Source organism: Pungitius pungitius, chromosome 6 (assembly GCF_949316345.1).
Source record: "Pungitius pungitius chromosome 6, fPunPun2.1, whole genome shotgun sequence".
NCBI classification, from domain to species: domain Eukaryota; kingdom Metazoa; phylum Chordata; class Actinopteri; order Perciformes; family Gasterosteidae; genus Pungitius; species Pungitius pungitius.
In genome coordinates, this window is record NC_084905.1 from 17,838,954 (window position 1) to 17,859,384 (window position 20,431).

The 20,431-nt window shown below is 45.9% G+C and overlaps 1 protein-coding gene across 11 annotated transcripts in view; it reads left to right on the forward strand.

Moving 5' to 3' along the window:
• The window catches only part of LOC119195606 (neuronal cell adhesion molecule-like), a 57,250-nt gene extending 37,618 nt beyond the window's left edge, over window positions 1-19,632 (forward strand). The window contains exons 4-32 of one of the 11 annotated variants that reach the window (XM_037450655.2): window positions 993-1,098; window positions 1,880-2,073; window positions 2,411-2,533; window positions 2,830-3,000; window positions 3,527-3,583; window positions 4,719-4,830; window positions 4,951-5,135; window positions 5,215-5,349; window positions 5,688-5,831; window positions 5,945-6,056; window positions 6,159-6,325; window positions 6,718-6,865; window positions 6,992-7,116; window positions 7,460-7,486; window positions 8,172-8,273; window positions 8,710-8,907; window positions 9,095-9,165; window positions 9,340-9,565; window positions 9,683-9,798; window positions 9,887-10,091; window positions 10,289-10,411; window positions 10,789-10,965; window positions 11,607-11,642; window positions 12,142-12,201; window positions 12,521-12,640; window positions 13,692-13,853; window positions 14,587-14,718; window positions 15,182-15,260; window positions 17,535-19,632. In XM_037450655.2, the coding sequence (XP_037306552.2) occupies window positions 993-1,098; window positions 1,880-2,073; window positions 2,411-2,533; window positions 2,830-3,000; window positions 3,527-3,583; window positions 4,719-4,830; window positions 4,951-5,135; window positions 5,215-5,349; window positions 5,688-5,831; window positions 5,945-6,056; window positions 6,159-6,325; window positions 6,718-6,865; window positions 6,992-7,116; window positions 7,460-7,486; window positions 8,172-8,273; window positions 8,710-8,907; window positions 9,095-9,165; window positions 9,340-9,565; window positions 9,683-9,798; window positions 9,887-10,091; window positions 10,289-10,411; window positions 10,789-10,965; window positions 11,607-11,642; window positions 12,142-12,201; window positions 12,521-12,640; window positions 13,692-13,853; window positions 14,587-14,718; window positions 15,182-15,260; window positions 17,535-17,781 (3,860 nt within the window). In that variant the 3' untranslated portion in view covers window positions 17,782-19,632. Of the gene's footprint in view, window positions 1-992; window positions 1,099-1,879; window positions 2,074-2,410; window positions 2,534-2,829; window positions 3,001-3,526; window positions 3,584-4,718; window positions 4,831-4,950; window positions 5,136-5,214; window positions 5,350-5,687; window positions 5,832-5,944; window positions 6,057-6,158; window positions 6,326-6,717; window positions 6,866-6,991; window positions 7,117-7,459; window positions 7,487-8,171; window positions 8,274-8,709; window positions 8,908-9,094; window positions 9,166-9,339; window positions 9,566-9,682; window positions 9,799-9,886; window positions 10,092-10,288; window positions 10,412-10,788; window positions 10,966-11,606; window positions 11,643-12,141; window positions 12,202-12,520; window positions 12,641-13,691; window positions 13,854-14,586; window positions 14,719-15,181; window positions 15,261-17,534 lie in introns of those variants that run through there. The other 10 variants (XM_037450659.2, XM_062562763.1, XM_062562761.1 and 7 more) reach the window with 10 other exon arrangements.
• Window positions 19,633-20,431: the final 799 nt, after the last annotated feature.

Sequence of the window (20,431 nt, forward strand, 5' to 3'; positions counted from 1 at the left end):
CAAACAGCAGGTTTGCTTCAGGCTTCTCGTGTACTTCTTGCCAATTAAGTAAATAGGATTTTTGCCTAAAGTGTTTAAATATTCCTCAGTTAGACGACAAATAAATTATGAAAATAATAATCCTATTATTGAGGACAGATTCCTGTTTTCGAGTGTTGTTTTTGGAGGAAATGCTCTCTTGGTTTTGTAAACAAACGTTGTTCCTCCTTAATACGTTTCAATGTGGAAAAGTGCTGCCAGATGTGATGTCTCGGTGGCACTCTGCTGCAGTAGATCGTCTACATACTGTTTGGTTTGGAGGTTTTGCATAACTGGCGACTGGCATTGTTTAAACTACAGTATGTTTGAAAGTGAAATGATGCAGGGAGATATTTTTCTTCCACTAATGTTTACCATCACAATGTTTCTCTTGCTGATTCTTGGGGAACACTAAAGTTCTGGAAGGATGTAAGTCCCAAACGGAGATGATGTGCTGCGGTTTTTTGATGTGCATTGAACGCTTCATTTGATTTATTTTTGTATTACATTCAGTCTTCTTTTTTCGTTATTAGACGTGTGATTTGGAGTGGACTCAAACATATTGCATGCATTGATCTCCTCGTTTCTCCGTTTTGCTCTTTGTGTTCTTTGTGTTTCTGCAGAGTGTTTTCCCTCAGAGCATCACTGCTAAAAGCATGCGTATCACTTGTTTAGTCATAGTCCATTAGTTATTTCCCCAGCACTGACAGGAATACATTAAGCATTGGATCATTACAATGAAGGGAAATGTACCTGAACGTGCCGCATGGGCCTTTTTTTTTTTTTTGCTGTTCCTCGTATTATGAGGGCTTTTCGTTTGTCAGCAAACAGCCGTCTGGTTTGATTCAGTGCGGTGAGTCGGCATGCGATTGGTAATGGCTGCTTATGTGGTCGATACAGCTGCGGGAAAAAATGCTTAGTTATGCAGTAAAAGGTCAGGATTAAACATCAGCCTTCTTTCTGATCGCCTTCAGTGCCGCAGCCACCGACCATAACTCACCAATCCCCCAAGGATTACATCATCGACCCACGGGAGAACATTGTAATCCACTGCGAGGCGAAGGGCAGGCCTCACCCCAGGTACGAGTCTCTGGAGTTCAACACGATGTTCATTCCAAATGCGAGTTGTGCACTTGTGGTTTATTCAAGCTGCAATGAATAAAGAAGGGATTTTATTCGCTGCCCTTGCCAGTGGTTGATTGTTGCTAATTAATTGGCTGGCACCAACACAAGCGCACCGTACGTCTAGAATAGCGAGGACCTTCATCAACACAATATATTCATCAGGCCTTCATTGTACTTGAACATGACTCTAGCCCCTGAGGCAAAGTCTTGTGTAACCCTTAAACACCCTTTTTACAAAATGAAGCTCGGCTTTGAGGGATTGAAACGTTTGACAAGCTGTTTTAAAGCGGAAACTTGAATTGAAATATAAGACTACTTCTCTTTTAACATTAAATCAATGTTGGAGTTTACAGTCATAACGGGAATCGTGTGTGTGTGTGTGCGTGGTTTTATTTCTATGACTGCACTCTGCCTACCAGGGGAAATGAGTTCATCTCAAACCTCATTACTTATTTTACAAAGATGATAGAGCCTTTCAGGGCCTTCAAGACCTTTTATTTCATGTTTTTTAAAGAGTAAAGATTGTCCAGAATGAACCACAAGGAAAGAACCAGAACCCGTGTACATTTTAAAGCTATTTCTCTCCAGCAAGTACGCATTCGTCTAAACTTTTCTCACTACCATGTTAAACCTGTAATTCTATTCAGCGTTGTTCTTCACGAGATTATCATAACACAATGTGACATCCGTGGATATTAGCCACACTATCATGATCCTGGCCCTGTTCCCTCCACAGTTTCTCCTGGACCAGAAATGGGACCCACTTTGACATCGACGAAGACCCCAACGTGAGCATGAAGCCCAACTCCGGCACCCTGGTGGTGGACATCAGCAGGGCGAAGGCCGAGCATTACGAGTTTGTGTACCAGTGCACGGCGAGGAACAAACACGGAACTGCCGTTTCCAACAACATAGTCGTCCGACAGTCCAGTGAGTACAGGCCCACCTGTCGTGTCATCCGTCTCTCTCATCCATGCGTCACATCTTTCTCTCATCATTCTTTTTTTCTTTTCTTTTCTTTTCCTAACATTTAAGTTGCCTTTTCCATCTTAAGAGTTCTGCTGGAAGGTAAAAGTTTCCCTGCGGGACGTACGAATAGAGCGAATGTCCCTTTTGTGTTTTCCCCTTCTTGCGAAATTGTCATGGAGCTCGGCACCATTCCCCTCTCGTTCTGCCTCGTCCCGTTTGTCCTCACGCCGGCGACAGTCCGTGGGCGACCCGTTGTTTGACTCCCAACGCCGTGTTCTTCCTTGTCCCTCCAACGCAGGGTCCCCCTTGTGGTCGAAGGAGAAAGCCGATCAGATCGTCATTTCGGAGGGCAGGTCTCTGGTGCTGCGGTGTCGCCCTCCGGCCGGCCTGCCTCCTCCCATCATATTCTGGATGGACAATTGTGAGCTCCTCTGTCATTGAAGATAAGCTTTTTTGCTGCATTAACGCACACTCAATGTATCTGCTCTCTTTTCTATGAACATGGTCCTTTTCACATGTTTTTAGTATGAACATTTGCATAGTGGACAACGTGTTGTTAATCCTGTTCACTGCAGGCTGCTAATAGGCCTGTGCATCAAATTCAATTCATTAAATTGAGCATAATAACACTAAATTAGTCAATTACTATCTGATTCATTGGATGTGTTGATTAAAGGGCCACTTTAGTCGAATGATCCGATTCGCTGTACATTTCAGACTTCCAGAGGTTGCCTCAGAGCGCCAGGGTGTCGCAGTCCCTGAACGGGGACCTGTACTTCTCCAACGTGCTCCAGGAGGACTCCAGGAACGACTACATCTGCTACGCCCGCTTCCCGTACACCCAGACCATCCAGCAGAAACAACCCATCATCGTCAAGGTCCTCGACCGTAAGTCCGACAGCGTGAGAGAGAGAGAGAGAGAGACTTTGTTAAAGGAAGTGCGTTGGGCAATTAGGGAGCATCAGCAGAGAGAGTGGGTCTGTGTGTAGTGCGCCCGTGTTCATTCGCCGTTGGCCGGTGCTGGCGTGACTGCGTAGGAAGGCAACAGCCGCTCCCGTCTCTGATCCCGTCCTCGGAGACGCCAGTGGTCGTCGTCCCACTGAAAAGACATATTGTCGGAGCCCTCGTGGCTCCCGGCGCTGTCTGCCAGGCGGGCGTTCATTTTATTCCGTGCACGCACTCTCCAGCAGCAACAAAGAGCGCTCTCATTCAGCGCCGCGTTCGGTAGTCGATGTTCCTGGTTCCCGCAGGATTTCTGTGATTAGCGTTTCTCATCTCCAGACTTTTGAGACGTTAAAAAGATTTGTTTGATTTGTTTTGTTTCTGAACACTCATGTTAATTTGTTTTGTTTTTTTCTCCATTTGCTTGATGATTTCAACTTGTTGTGTGTCTGATTCTTTTGTTGTGTTACAGTGGATGCAATCAATGACACAATGGCAGCTTTTTACAATGACACTGATTTATTTAGTGGTGAGTTTTGGCACCATCTGGTGTCCACCCCCACCCCCCCCCCCCCCCCCTTTCCAATGTAGAGCTCCAAACTCTAGCTTCTACCCACTAACACCGACCCTTCTCCCGGAGAACCCTCAACCCCCCCCCCCCCCCCTCACTGATTTATTTAACGCTTACATCTGGCACCCTCTGGTGTTTACCCACCAACATAATGGTGTCCCACTAATGCCTAAATCAAGTTATTTCTCCTGTCCCTCCTGCTCTATCCAATCAAAACTCACTCTGATAACTATTCACTTCCTCCTGTGAGTTTCTCAAAGCGGCACTGCATGATTCCACTGAGCGGATTACGTAACTGGTAACAACATCTGTGCGGGCTCAGTGTTTGGAAACAGCATTTTAATTAAAATGGAGTGATTAAGTAATGCTTCATGCGTATTCAAATTCTGATAAAGATAAACAGTTCATTGGGGCTTAATACATCTCCTTCAAGTATAGATACGTTCAAATTCTTTTTTTTTTGTCGCCTTTCCTGAGAAACAGCTGGCTGCCATTTTCATTTTCAAAATCCCTCTTTACCCGCTTACCTGCCTAATTTTAAAAGCACACCTATTTGTTAATCATTTTCCTATCTTTTCTTTTCATTTTCTTAAAAACAATATTTTGATTTGTCTCTTTTTGGGAACTTTAACCCACATTTTTCTCTCCCTGATCATGCAAGCAGTTTCTTGTTGTATTTGCTCACATGACATGGTGTTAATCAATCACCATCATCATTAGTTAGTCGGGCTTTTTTATTATTAGTGTAGCAGATTACTTCTTAAAACATATTTAGTAGCAGAAAGCACATCTTCGTGTCTCAAATTCACTATTCCACATCGGATGAATTCCGCTTTATATTATGACACCCGGAGGGCCATAAACACCCTCAGAAAGTAATGCAATTACACACAACATAACAGTAAAATTGAGATCAAACCATAAAACATGAGAATGGGTTTTGTAATGAAGTTGCATTGCAGACCTGTAGTAGGAGAGCGGTTCGATTATACAGCAGAGAAGAAAGGATTGTGAGTGTGAAGGGTCCGTGTAAGGCCTGGATCTTCACTCACTGCTAATGGTTCTCTTTGTGAATCTGTGCGTGCAACCACAGACGAGCCGGCAGACGAGAGGAAGCCGAGCTTCCTCATCCCGTCCGGCCCCTCCAGCTCCATGACCGTTCTGAGGGGACAGGTGCTGGAGATGGAGTGCATCGCCGATGGACTGTAAGTGAAGGAAGCCGCTATAACTGCAGCCCAGGAGGCCTCGAGTGCCCACCTGCTCAAGTGTCTCCCCGCCCCCTCCCCTTTCTCTCTCTCTCTATCTATCTTCCTGTTTGAATCCAGGCCCACTCCGGAAATATCTTGGGCCAAAGTGAGCGGCGACCTCCCGACCAAGCGCACGTCCTTCCTGCACTACGAGAAGACGCTGCGGATCGCCGACGTGTCGGAGTCGGACGCGGGAGAGTACCGCTGCACCGCCAGGAACCCGCTGGGCTCGGTGCACCACACCATCCGCGTCACGGTCAAAGGTGAGTCAGTGATGAAGTGCCGTACCCTCAGGTCTCAGGGCAGCGTGCTCGGTGATTAATCCTCCGCTCTGTTTTTCAGCTGCTCCGTACTGGATCAGCGGCGCCCCCAGGAACCTGGTCCTGGCTCCGGGAGAGAGCAGCGTGCTGACCTGCAGGGCCAGCGGCACGCCCAAGCCCTCCGTGTCCTGGGCCATGAACGGCATCCCCATCGAGAGTGAGTGCGACCCGGCTCCGCCCGTCCGCAGGGGGGGGGCTCGTTCATGTTATAGCAGATGATATCATTATTCCTTGGTCTTCATTTTTACAATTTGGGTTCTGATTTGATACTCGGTATTGTGTAGCATTTTATTCCGGGTTTGATATTTCAGCCGTCTGAGCTTTAGTAAAGTAGTGATTTAAACAATATTTTATTCTCTTCTACAATGGAGGCAAACCTTGGCAATTAGCAGAGAAAAAAAAAGCAAGGATACCTTTCTAAAGGTTGAACTTTTTGCTTCAACGCTGAGCAGACATTTTAAATGATGATAAAATACCTCTGTTATCCACTAACAGATTCCCCCAAGGATCTCAGCAGAACGGTGGAGGACGACACCATCATCTTCACCGATGTGCAGGCCGGGTCCAGCGCCGTCTACCAGTGCAACGTCTCCAACGACTACGGTTACCTGCTGTCCAACGCCTTCGTCAACGTCCTCTGTGAGTCCATTCCCCCCCCCCCCCCCCCTCGCAATCCATTTCTATTAGCGCGCTGTTCTCCATTCGCATTGATTTCCGCGGCGTGATAAATAACGCGCGGGTAATTGCTGCAGCGGAGCCGCCCAGAGTGCTGACGCCAAACAACAAAGTCTACCAGGTCATCAGAAACCGGCAGGCCTCCATGGACTGCGCCTCCTTCGGGTCGCCCCTCCCCAAAATCACATGGTGAGCTGCCCATTTGCCCCGTTAACTGAGGAAAGTGCTCCGTGCCGCTCCCGAAAAGGTCTCACAGCGGAGGGGGGGGGGTGGCGCTTTCTCCCGTCGCAGGTTCAAAGACAGTCGCTCCAGTACCCTGGACGGAGACCCTTACGTCCTGCACGACAACGGGACGCTAGAGATCCGCGCGGCCCAGGCGCACAATAGCGGCAAATACACGTGCGTGGCCAGGAACAGCCTCGGGATCCTCGAGAACCACGTCTACCTGGAGGTCAAAGGTGAGAGATTCAAACGTTATCACCCCCCCAATGTGTGAATCATTTCGGTGTCCGCTACCTCAAATGAAGTCAAAAGTAGATCCGGGACCGAGAAGAGGAGAAGAATCACCTCGCAATGGTTCTCCTTCAAATCTGCTGAGTTATTTAAAAAGTTAACCTTTATCGGCACAGACATGGCAGGAATGTGGTTCCTTTTCAAATTAGCCATCTTCTAATCGACAATTAACAGAAGATCCACGAGAAAAGTCAATTGAATAAAAACTATGAAAACTTTTAAAAATAGATAATGAATCGTGAAAAAAATAAATACTTTCATTGGCGACATGGTTATTGAACGTTTTGTTAAAAGAATAATAATAACTCAACTGAGCCTGACCTCCCTCCCCCACCAGAGCCCACCCGCATCCTGAAGCAGCCGGAGTACAAAGTGGTGAAGCTGGGCAGGTCGGCCGTGTTTGAGTGTAAGGTGAAGCATGACCCCTCGCTCGTCCCCACCATGACCTGGCTCAAGGACGACGGGGAGCTGCCTGACGACGAGAGGTCAGAGATCGGCCTGCAGGATCCCCCCCCCCCCCCCCCTTCAGGCCCCCCGGGGGTTTAGTCCCCATCAGCGACAACGGATCCAGCCAACACCATTTGATGAATGACAACTTATTTTTTCCGCAGATTAATCGTGGACTCCGACACCCTCACCATCAACGACGTGGGCGAGAGCGACGCAGGGGTTTACACCTGCATCATGAACACCACTCTGGACCACGACTCGGCCAGCGCCGAGCTCACCGTCGTCGGTACGTTTCGGCTTCGCGGGGGGGGGGCTCGCGGGGGTTTTCGTGGATTCTGAGCAAAAAGAAATGATTCAAGCTCCAACTTCTGTCCAACTCGGCTCTTTCCTCCCAATAACCCGTTACCACGGATTACCTTTTTGAGCCCTTCAAGGTTAATTGCCCCAGAGTTTACTTAAAGAGGGTCAGGACGGCTTTGGTCAGCTGCCGTGTCGGCGGCGTGAATATTGGATTGTTTGTCTTCTTGGCGAGCCAGATAATCTTCTTTGTTTTCTTATGGCTGGCTGAACACTAAACTCCCAATTTCACTCCTGTTCCCCCCCCCCACCTCGCCCACCCCTCCTGGCAGAGGCCACAACACCAGCTGTTGTCTACGGTAAACCCGGGGGAACACGAAAGCACGCAGATGGATGTTTTTGTAAAAGTGAAGCATGTTGTCGCCCAAAGATTTTTTTTTCATATTGATTCATTCCTCTTAATTTTTATTTTTGTATTACTGGTATTTTATTTTTCCTCCATTTTCACACAAAGTGCGATTGCATTAAATGTTAAACGTTTTGAAGAAAAAAAAGGCAGTAAGATACCACTCATACCGAAGATCATTTAGAAAGCAGATCTCTCCCCGGTTCCACCGGTTGGAACCTTTTCAAATGCGCCATTTCTTCATGATTAGATCATTCCAAGCATGCGTTTCGCTACATCATTACAATTCCAAAACACCAGCATCAATTTAACGTCTCTGATGAGGCCCGAGACTCTATTTCATGCAGAGGGATTACGGAAGACGCTCAGTTGAGCATCAGTTGATTCATTTGCATGATGCAGCATCCGCATGTCTATCGCAGGGCACAAATCCCACGTGAAGAAACAGAAGGAGGAACTGAAAGGCCCCGCTTTCTTAAACTCCCAATTTCTTATGATACAAGAAACACATATGTTACCAGTTACCCTCTTTTGTTTGTTTTTTTGCTTCTCGTGGCATGAACCCCCCACATTTCGGGAGAATGTAACTGTGTGTTGATGCTGCTGCCTGTGCTGTTTACCCCCCGCCCCCCCTGCAGAGCGACCCGACCCCCCTACTGACCTGGAGCTGACGGACCTGAAAAAGAGGAGTGTCCAGCTCACTTGGATCCCAGGGGATGAACATAACAGTCCAATTCATAGTAAGTCTCACGTGTGTTTGTGTCACGGTGAATCTGTGGTTGACATATGAATAGAAGAGGTGGGCATGCAGGAGGCTTCCATTAAAGCCTGTTTCACAAGGGCACCAACAGTGGAGGTGTCTTGGACTCTTCTGCTTTTCTTTTGTCATCAAGATGCAAAATGAAATCGTTCAACTTAGATTCATCAAATTTTTTAAATTGAGTTAGATATGTGAAGAAAATATAAAAACATTGTCTGCATAGTTCATTGGAAAAAAAGTGCAGGAAAAACCTCAAATTCTCATCTCAACCTCACAATCCAGTTTAGCACATTTTAGCAAACCCATCAGCCACGGATACCAAAAAATGACTCGATTACATTTCTTTCAGGTCTGCAAATATAACTGTCAAAGTTCCCGGCTCTGTGCGAAACCGCCCTTTTGAATATTTCCCACAGAATTTCTGATCCAGTACGAAGATTCCCTGCACCACCGAGGCCACTGGCATAATCTCACCGAGGTCCCCGGCAGCAGGACGACAGCTCACCTCAAGCTGTCCCCCTACATCCACTACACCTTCAGAGTGCTGGCCCTCAACGCTGTGGACTTCAGCCGCCCCAGCTTCCCCTCCAGAACGGTTGAGACAGAACCTGCAGGTACGGACTCCATTTTAGTCGAGGCTAGAATATGACCCAAATAATGCAATGCTCTGCTGTTATATCTTCCACTGCATGACAGTAAACAGGTGAGAGAGTATCTTCATCAGGCGTTTGAGTTGAGCCTTAGGGAAGGTTTTAAGGTTCCCTGTGGGAAAGCGTTTCACGTTGTCTATATTTGTTTCAGCTCCGGACAAGAACCCGACAGGTGTACAGGGATTTGGAACAGAACATGATAATCTTGTCATCTCATGGAAGGTAATTCAGTCGTACGAAGCCACCTGTTTTAGTCCTGAAGCCTTTAATGTTTGTCCAGGGATGTGCCACGACAAAAGTGCCGTAGCACCGTGAAGGGAGATCTTGGCATTGCCTGGTCTCATGAGGCCATGCACGTCGCATTCATTCATAAAAAACACACCTGTCCCCGTGCAGCCGCTGTCGGGCCTGCACCACAACGGCCCCGGGCTCCACTATAAAGTCATGTGGAGGCAGGAGGTGGTGGACAGCGACTGGACCACAGTGACGGTGGCCAACAACTCCAAGTTTGTTGTGTCCGGAACGCCGACGTTCGTTCCTTACGAGCTAAAGGTCCAGGCAGTGAACGACCTCGGAGCCGGGCCCGAGCCCGCTGTCGCCCACGGCTACTCCGGCGAGGACTGTGAGTTACATTGACTCTTTTGACCCTTAAAAAAAAAAGAATCGTTAGTCTGTGTAGTAAACCGTCCCCTCGGTACCTTCCCTGGTGTCTCTTAGCCGTCCCTTGTCTGTTGCACAGTGCCGGTCGCCGCTCCAGGCAACGTGCAGGCCGTGTTGCTGAACAGCACCCTGGCAGAGTTACACTGGGATCCTGTTCCCGCTAAATTGATACGAGGACACCTCAAAGGATATAAGGTACGTCCAGCGGCATGCAGCGCGAATCCCAACACGAAACGCACGCACGACACTCTTACCGTACGCCAACTACTGTAACCGATGCCAGGTGTACTACTGGAAAGAGCACAGCCTCCACAAGCACAATCCCCACCTCGTGAAGAGCCAGATCCTGACCTTCAGCGGGGACCACACACACAGAAGGCTGCCCGGCCTGCACCCCTTCAGTCTCTACTTGTTCAATGTCAGGGTCTATAACGGCAAGGGGGAGGGCCCCCCCAGCCCCAACCAGCAGATCGTGACACCTGAAGGAGGTGAGACAGGTTTTTAGTGTGTGTACAAGTGAGACTGACTGTTGTATAGTAATAAACATATAATATAGTATTCATAAAAACACAATATCACTTGATCTAATACACTGTTTAAGACTTTAAGTTGAGCCCAGAGAAACTTTAGCAAATTTAGTCAAATATTTGATATTAATGTCTAATGGCGTGTGTCTTTTCGCTAGTGCCGGGTGCTCCTTCTTCTCTGCTGGTCACCAACCCAAACCTGGACTCTCTGACCCTCGAATGGAGTCCTCCTCATGAGCGTAACGGACACATCACTGGCTACACCCTCAGATATCAGTCAGGTGAGGCTCTTCTCTCTGGGACCTCCGCAGCTTCGCCCAGTTCGCACATGTGGTTTCCGTAGATTTGTATGTTCTCCTTTTCCATGTCTTGTAGTGTCATCCCGTTCAGAGATAATAACACAGAAAAGTTCATTAGGTGCATTATAAACAAAGTCATTTTGCCTAAATTCCAACACAAAATAACAAATCAACTTCTGTCACTCCCGTCTTCTATTCCTGAACCCCTCATCTCTGTGCCCCAAACATTTTCATTCCCACCCCGCGACCCCCCCCCCCCCCCCCATCTGCGACCTCATCCCCCTCCATTTCACTTACCCCACTGCTTCCCAACCCTTCCGCCCCATTGCTCTTGTCACCCGTCCTCTCCACCCCTGTAGTCAATAACTCCAACGAGCTGGGCCCAGTGGAGGAGCTGGCCCTGCCGGCCAACGAGACCTCGCTCACTTTGCTCAACCTCAAGTACAGCACGCGCTACAGGTTTTATTTGAATGCGATCACGGTCAGGGGAGCAGGCCCGGCCATTTCTCAGGAAGCCGTCACCGTCATGGATGAAGGTACGTCAGCAGACTGTTTGACCTTTAACTGAAGAGCTGATTAGAAAATCCAAGTGATTCATTTAGTGATTCTATTTACAAAGTACGACGTCGACCCGTCGGTTCACCGTAATTCATTCAGTACATTTTTTGACTACCCTGCTTTTTTTAATGAATTTTTTGTTTTTATGTGACATACGTTTGCCGATTGCGTCGTCTCAAATTCCCAAATTAGCTGGTTTTATATTGGACTAACAAACAATTTTAAGGTGACTACTTAAAACTGTGGAAAATGATGATCTGCATGTTCTTAATTTTCTTCTGACTTTTTTCAGACTTAAGAAATAAATCAATTAACTCCAGAACTTGCTGAAGACTTTAACCGACGTGTTCGCGAACGTGAAATCCCGCTCATTCCACCATCTGTTTATGCTCACTATTCCGTAGCATTATCTTTTTATTTTTTTAGCATTTTACATTCAGCAAAGCTAAAGTGGACCATGACTGCGCTCCGATTGCATTGTTACATAAGTGGACTCTCGCCGTCACTCCACATGAGCACCACATGAGATGTTGTCACCGCGACATGCAGTGGCACCAATGGAGGGGCGTAGTGACCCCTGTCGTGTTGTTTCTCTGTGTCCTGTCTCTCTCTCTACAAGCTCTAATATCACAGCATGGCGCAGACGTGGGCGCAGGTACCGCTCCCATCGTAGGCTCGTGCATGTTTTTTATTGCAGATGCAGCCGCAGCTTCGAAAACCCACCGCAGGGCAATGCACTCATTGAGCGTTTTACCCCCCCCCCCCCCCTCCTCCCGTCTCCGCCGAGTTCAAAGCCCCGCCGATAAATGTGCTACGTGACGTGGGGCTTTAAGAAAAATAAAGAAAAAAAAAGTCATGTTATTAAAATGAAACAAGTCTGTGCTGTTTTCATTTACTTTGCTTTGGGCGCCGTTGGCCTCTTACTCACTTCCCCCCCGCGCCGGCTGCTAGTGACGCTCCCCCCCCCCCCCCCCCCGCCGCACGACAAGCGCTCGCCTGGCATGCCGACGAGCTGCTGAATGAGGACTTCGTGGCGTCAGTGGCGTCTCTGCCTGTGTAAAGTGTTTGCGTTTCTGTGTGTCTGTGTGTGTGTTTGTGTTTGTGTGTGTCTTTTATGTGGTGCGGTCTTCACCCCCTCTCCATGTTGTCTACAGGAAACACGCAAACCCCTCATGCCATTGCACCGTCTCCTCCACGCCGTCCGCCCCCCAAGGGTACAGATGCTGCTGTGTGCTGCTGTTCATGTTCGATATTTACATCATCAGCTTTATGCATTCTTTTGTTTTGCTGGCGTAGTGTCCCCCCCCCCCTTTTGAATTGCTATTGTGTAATAAGATAAGATAAGATAAAATAAGATAATCCTTTAACTATTCCCACACAGGGGAAATGTGCAGGTTACAGATTCAGTGATGCGAAGAGCATTTATTGGAACTTAAATTATTAAATCAAAGCCATTGATTGACAGTTTTTGGAGTGTCTTTTGGCCAACAGGCCGATGTTGACGGGTTGTCTCTTCTCTCTCTGTGTGCTCAGCGCGGACCGTGAATCCTTTCGGGAACGTTAGCTCCTCGTTTGGCGAGGACGGGACCCTGATCAGTTGGGATTACTGGGGCCCCGAGCAAAACGTTTACGTAGAATACATAGTGCAAAACAGTAAGCAAAGCAACACACCTCTTTTATTTCAGCTCCACGCACAGGTGGCAAGAGAATCCCACTGCATTGTTGGCGCGGGCGGGTGGATAGAAACATTTGGCAGTCACGTTGACGCTGGCTCACGCCAACGTGGACCCAGATGTGATAAACAAGGCCGCTTGTGGACGGATTTCTAATTAACCTGGCTTGGTAATGCTTAAAGTTGCGTGCTGTTGCCGTTAACAAATTCAAGTTATGGTACCAAACATCATAAAAAGCAGAACAATCGCTCTGGTTATGCCAACCAATTTTGACTGAAGCTCTCTCGATTGTTTTTATCCACCTGCAGTGAAGATGGGAACCTGTGTTGTTGTTGTTGTTGTTGTGGTTGTTGTTGTTGTTGTTGTATGGTTCTCTCACACCTACTGTAATAGAGTAAGGAAATATCCAGTCATTTAAAAAAATGTTGTAATCCAAAAATACAATCCTGTGATCATAAGACATTTCATGGTTAGATCATCAGCACATGTATCATGATGGCTCTGAGACACACGCTGCAACTTAAGAAACACAAGAGAAGCCAAATGAAGGAAAAAACCTGCACCAGGTTGACAACAGACTCACGTCTCCATCCGTGAGCCGTTCGGCTGCAAAGTGGGAGAATAAAAAATAGATACAGAAAGCTTAATGCAGGAAACCATCAAGGCAGGGCAAGTTGTACAGATTATAACAGAAACGAGTTACAAACCAGGGTTTTATCATCCTCTGGAACCTCTGTTCCTCTGTCAAATTTCCTGTTTTCTCACTGGTGAAGTTGGTGAAAATGTGTTTTCTTAAGTTACAGAGTGCTTCTACTTTAAGGCCAATAATTAATTCATGGACTTAATTACTTTTAGAACTCCATAAATCCATCAATATTAACATCTTAAATCTAATATAGACTGAAATATTTGCATTGTAAGCAGATGTAGCTTTTCAAGTAATTAGATCCCATGATCCCGTGATGTCATGATCCCCTCCGACATGTTTGCCCCCTCAAACGTACCTCTCTTCATGAACCTCCCACCTGCAGGTGAAGGGGAAGAGGAGTGGCAGAAAGAGCCGGTGAACGGCACTCAGAATGTTATGCTGAAGGGCTTAAAGGGGGGCCTCTCCTATAGGGTGCGTTTGGTGGCCAAAGGTCACCACGACCAGCCGCTCCACCGCTCCGATGAGCTATTGGTCTCGGTCCCAGGTGAGGCACTTGCTCGGCGGTGGCCCTTCGCCTGGCCCGACCCGACCCGACCCGGCCCGACCCGACCCGGCACCGTAGCGTGTGTGGACTGTGTTTTAGTCTGTGCCGTTGTGTAGTTCTAAAGCAGTCTAGCATGGGTTTAACAGATGTGTTGTGGTGGCTCTGAATGCCAGGCATGTCCTGTAGCCGTAGAGAGACAGCGTGTAGCACTGAGTGCATGATCGTGTGCTTTCATTTCAGCGTACAAGTCCCTCGTGTAGATTTGGTAATACTCATATAGAAGATGTGTTTAGTGGTATAATTTTCCCCCTAATATCACCAACAGTAAACCTACATGCGTACAGCTTCTATGTTACCTGTGTGTGTGTGTGTGTGTGTGTCTGTTTGGGTGTTTATATGTGAGAGACGGCCCCGATTTCTGTACTAACGTGGTTTTCAATAACGTTGCCGTCACCACAAGCTTAATCTGTATTTCTAACTTCTCTAACCTGAAAGCTGTGCTTTTCAAAAAAGCGATCACGATCCACTCGCGAATGGAATTCTCTAACAAATAGACACACAGAGAGAGAGAGAGAGAGAGAGAGAGAGAGAGAGAGATTGTCACACATTTCTTTCAGCACACCATTGTGGATGAATGTGCCTCCATTTTAATTTCTTTTTTTTTTACCGTCCCAAATGGTGAAAAAGATCCTCCCGTCATGCATAAGTCTAAGTCTTTGTCTCCTCTGGCCAGCTGTGGCGAGCCGACAGGTGGACATTGCCACTCAGGGATGGTTCATCGGCCTGATGTGTGCCATCGCTCTGCTCATCCTGATCCTCCTCATTATCTGCTTCATCCAGAGGAATAAGGGAGGAAAGTACCCTGGTGAGTAGAAGCACACAAACCCACACCATGCAGCTTTGTTTGCTCCCATTCAATTATCTCTGGAACGGTTTTATGATGACATTTAATGGTTTTGGGGATATTGGTGTGTTTTTTATAGCCGTTTGTGGTGGTGACAAAATGAGAAAAAGAGATTTGCTTTGTTTTGTTTTTGTGGAGAGAAGTTTTCCTGGAATACCAAAGCTGCAATTGGTTTCACACTATAACATATTTTGTTGTATTTTGACATTACGCGTTAATAAGAATTTTATTCTAAGGTATATTTTTAATAACATAGAGATTTTTCTGATGGTGTCATACATTGAACTGGTTAATTTGATACAGACTAATGACGAGAAACACATTTTTTCTTTTGCAAAACACCTTTTTGCCACTGTTTGAATAATGAAAAACAACTTCCACAACTTGTCCATAACTCTGATGGTGTCCGTCTTCTCTCGTCCAGTCAAAGAGAAGGAGGACGCACACACAGACCCAGAGTTCCAGCCAATGAAAGACGACGACTGTACTTTTGGGGAATACAGGTGAGAGAAAGTGCTCCGGGCCTCTGGAGACCCCAGAGCCCCATTTTACCCATCAACACCCCCCACCCCCCTCCCTGCTTTGCGCCCACTTCCTGCTTTCTCTGGTTGGGCTGGAGCTCTGCACTCCCCCCTCCACCCCCTCCCCCCCCCCCACACCTTTACAGCTGACCAATAAGCGACCCGACATTAAGAGAAAAACAACAACAACACCAATAGAAGAAGTGACCCTCTTCTGAGGCTCTGCCGCCGCCAAGCACAAGGATTTCTCTCCTCCGGGACGCCAATTTGCGTCGGACTCTATTGTGTGCGTGTTTTTTTTGTCATTTGAGAAGAAGTTCTTCAGGTTCTTCAGGTTGAAAGAATTTGGGGTGGTATGTGTTTTGATTCTTTAATCAAGGCTTTTGTTAATTCAAACATATAGACATCCTGAGGTTCCCATTCCAAACTAAGCTCATCATTTCCACGCTGTTCGACCCCGGTGGGATTGAAGGTTGCTGAAATGATCATTTCTTCTAACTTTACGGCAGTTATCCGGAGCTCAGTCCAGGCTGATGCTCCAATCGCACGCAGAATAAATACAAAGGAAGCACTTTACTTCTGAATAGCTATTATTGAATTGTTTTTTTATACTTCAATTTATAAAATGTTCTTGCCTTTATATTTTCTATTAATTTTTGTATCATGTGAACATAAATCTGTTCTATGGATTTTATGCTGTGATGAAAACATATCGATATATATATATATATATATAATATGTGACATGCATGGTGTGACGATCTGATATATGAAAATTAGCTCTAGGCAATAATTTGTTGGATGGAATAATTGTTCATATATAGATAAAAGGTACATAGATGCATATGGAACTTATATGAATTTATCAGCAGTCATCGCGGAGTGTACGAAAACTGGTTAATGCTGTTTAGATGAGGCCAGTAGTCATTCTTTAATAATAATAAATTATTAAAGGATGAGCCTGTGATATTTCGCATTTTTTTTTTATTGTCAACAAATTCTTTTAATTGGCCAAAATCAGTCCGTTTAACAGTCCTTTAAAACGTATCCAGCTTGTTTTGCTTCAAGCACCGTGGACCTAAATCTTTTTTCCTAAACATCACAAGTACGTTATATGATACATTTTCATTTTTTCTCGAATAGGCCAAACAATTTCCTAGAACTGCTTGATACAAACTTACTCAAACAGTGTGTCTACTAGAAGAGCCGAGTAGACGATAATTCCCAAGACAAAGCGCACAAATAACATAGTGCCTTTGTGAGAGTCTACTCCGCTGAGCCGTACCGCACGCCGGCTCTCGTTCGACTGCAGCAGACTATACGCGTACGAAAGAGCTGGATGGCCCCATCGAAAGGGGTGTGGGTCTCAGGTAAGGTAAGGGGGGGGGGGGGGGGGGGGGGGGTTCAGTGGACAGTCCAGTCACTGTGGAGAAAAACGCTCGCCACATAAGCATCCCAGGTTCTGTCACGGCTTTCATCAAGTTGAATATTCGGGTCATAAAGCCTTCATCATGTCATTAATGTCCCAACTGTGAAAGTTTTATCCCTGAGAAAAAAAACCCCTTTTGCTCAGTGATTGGTATTTATTCAAAATGTTTCAACATATCTTCATTATGAGGGCTTTTGTGATCTTATCTCACTGATGTTCAACTCATGGATGTGGAATGTCTCTGATATCCAAAGAAGACTTTCTTTGCAGATTCTTTTTTTTTTTTTTGTGCATTGTGCCAATTTGTGATTATTCTCATGCTTGCTTCGGGGGGGAGCGGGGGGGGATGTTTGGCTGAAACCTTGCTTTTTCCGAGTTTTATTCACATCATTGCCTTGGATTTTCTGTCTTTCATCAAAACCCCAGGCCTGGAGGGGTGTGTGTGTGTGTGTGTGTGGAGGGGGGAGGGAGGGGGGGGCGGGGTGCTTTATCAAACAATACATTTACCACTTCATACTTGGTTTTCAGGGGGAATTTGAAAAGGGGTACGGCTGCTTGAGCTTTATTCCCCTGTTGCCTGATGGAAACCAACTAATCACTCATCGCTACTGTTTTATAGACGTGGAGCAAGCTAAATTCTGATCTGCTTCTTGTGCAGTGGTTCACTGTTAAATACTCATGAGCTCATGAGTTTATATATATAAGAAACAAAAATCAGCTTCATGGGTTTGTTCCTTTTGCGCTCCATCTAAAACAGTCACTAATCTTCTTGTTGCATCTGTCTCATCATTTCACCTGTAACACCCGCATGTTGTTTTCTCCTTCAGTGACAATGAGGACCATAAACCGTTAAAAGGGAGCCGCACGCCGTCTAATGGGACAGTTAAGAGGGACGACAGTGACGACAGTTTAGTTGACTACGGGGAAGGAGGAGACGGACAGTTCAACGAGGACGGCTCGTTTATCGGCCAGTATAGCGGAAAGAGCGCCAGCAGGGGGACCGCCGAGGGCCACGAGAGCTCCGAGGCCCCGTCCCCTATTAATACCATGAACTCCCTCAACTCGTTCGTGTAGCCAGTCGGTGTGAGGGGGGGGTGCGCACGGACGCAAAACCGCTGCATGGCCTTTACCGACCTCCCTCCCCCTGCGGCGAAACCACCAAATACACACGAGTCATGGAAGGCATTTAGGTTTTCACTGGTGGAGGCTTCACGGAGGGGCTTGGAGACCTGTGGCTCTTTATGTACCCTACGCAGCATTTAGGAACCAAGTAGCTCAACCAAGGCATTTCATTTAAACAGCGCCATGCATGAAACACCTGATATGACCCAAATCCACATTTAAATGAACAGCTTGATGGTTACAATTGAATCCTTCTTACAGGAAACCTCTTATGGACTCTGCAGTGCTCGGCTAAATTATATTGAATTCTGTCATTGGTTATTATATTATCTACTATGTTCAAATAGTAATCAAAGTCTAAAGTATATGACTTTTCCAACCTGGTTTTATTTCTTTTCTTTTCTTTTCAACAAAGAAGCTCGGATTGGAATCTGTATCAAATGAAGTAATTTCCTTCATGTAATTTAATCAGTGCACAAGGCTGATGTACACTGTCTGTGTGCATATATATATATATATGATATATATACATATATAACATCTGTAAACTGAATATTGGGAGCAGTGCACAAGCCATGTGTGAGCGGTGCGTCCTCATTTGTCCCCACTGTGTTGAACGATGGAACTGCACCTAACAAAGGAGGACGCTGAAATGCTGCATGGCGTGCTACGGTCACGTGACCTCGTGACCTTTGCCCTGCATGCAACCTCTTCCTATCGAGCTTGATCTGGCCAATGGGAAATGCCGAGGTCGGCGCCCGCAGTCCTCCTTCAGCGGGAAGTGCCTTTTCTCCGAAGCATCCATTCAGTTGGGGAGTCTCTTCCACCGGAGCTCAGTGATGGGAACGGAGCCACATCCAAGCGAGGATAAGATAAGCTTGAGAAGAGGACTCTGCGGAGGGAGGAATAATTACTATACTCTTGTTATCTCTTTTTTCTTTTTTTTTGTAAAGATGTCGCAATGCCTTGAGACACAGGACTGGCTTTGATTCCTCAAAGAAAGCCAAACGCACCTAAATCGGATCCGACTCAAACATGGTTAAAAGCACTGTCTGCTGCATTAACGAGGTCTACAGTCGTCTGGTTCAGAACGTGATTGTATTCCTGCAGTGTACGAATGTATGGATTTCTGAGTGGGCAGGTGTTTGTGTGCGAATACTACACATGATTCAGTTCACTTGTACTAACTACACTTCAGGGCCTTTGGATGGAATCAAGACTTCTTTTCTCTTAACTTGCATCAAGTTTTTTTTAATTTTTTTTTTTATGAGGTGTAGAATATCTGTTGAATTTGTAAATACCTTAATTGATTGTACAGGTACAAGCAGCTTTGAGGGCAGCCTAAGAGGCGATATTGTGCATGAAATGGTTTAACTTGTTGATAGGACTGTATTAAATATAGAGTACTTGTAGGATATATACTGTATATATATGCTTTTTTTGCTGTGTACATTGTATTGTAACTAACTGGACAGAAAATTGAATATACATATTGATTGTTTTCTGATTTGCTTGTCAGCGAGTTTATGACTTTGGTATTGTACAAGGTGTAGTATTTAGCCACAATATTAATTGACCCACAGAACTATATTATTCTGATTCAAATTGGTTTGATGCAGTCCAAGTTTACTGCTAAATCGATGCCCTTTTCTGACAGTATTGCAAATTGGTTTTGTATTTAAGAAACAGATTTCTACTAACGGATACTTTCTTTGTCTTTATTTAAGTTTCTCCTTATTAGTGCAAGTATGAATTTCAAGTTACTGGAAATATAATGAATGAATAAATAATTATGCGATTGAATTGGAGTTTTCAGACTGCTTACTTAATGTCATCTTCTCGAAGAGCTGTTTGGTTCAGTGAGTCCCGGAGTGAAATGAAAACCGTTAATGATTTATTCTAACAAAATTGGCAGAAAAACCCTTTTATTCTACTTCTTTTGATGAAAAAAAAGATGGTTTTACTTCTTTGGGCCTAAAAGTATTTTTGAACTGAATCCATCAAAGGATTGTGGCTTTAGAGGAGCTATTTAGTCTATTATATATATATTTAAAAAATACTATAATACAGAAAAAATAATTACACCTGTTGAAAGAGGACAGAAAGACTCATTTTCCTCAGAAAGAAAGAAGAATAGCGGAAATTGTCAAGTAGTGTGCTTTAAAAACTGTTAATCTACTGACTTCCCACCACTGTCAGTGTGGTGGTGTTGGCATTGGACCAACAGCATCTCCGGTAACACGTGCCTGGAATATATATAATACAAGAGTGAGATGGGATCGCCACTCCTGAACTTCATTGCAGGAACAAAGGAAGACAAACGTACCAAATGCTCACAACCACACCTGCTTCTGCTTCCTTGGTGTGAAGCAGCTCCCGAAAGGGCCTTATGGGACCACAGTTGGACTCCGTCTCTTTTGGCTGCGAAAATGTGGCACTTCCAGTCCCATTACAGTCATATTGTCGGGATAATAGCGAGAGACCCGTTCACCATCTGGTGCATTATAACGCAGCGATGGTGTCAGGAAGCGGGGGAAGTCTGGTATAATGTCTCCGAAATCTTCTCTCTCCCTCCGGCGAGGACTTTTAGCCTGCTGTTCAT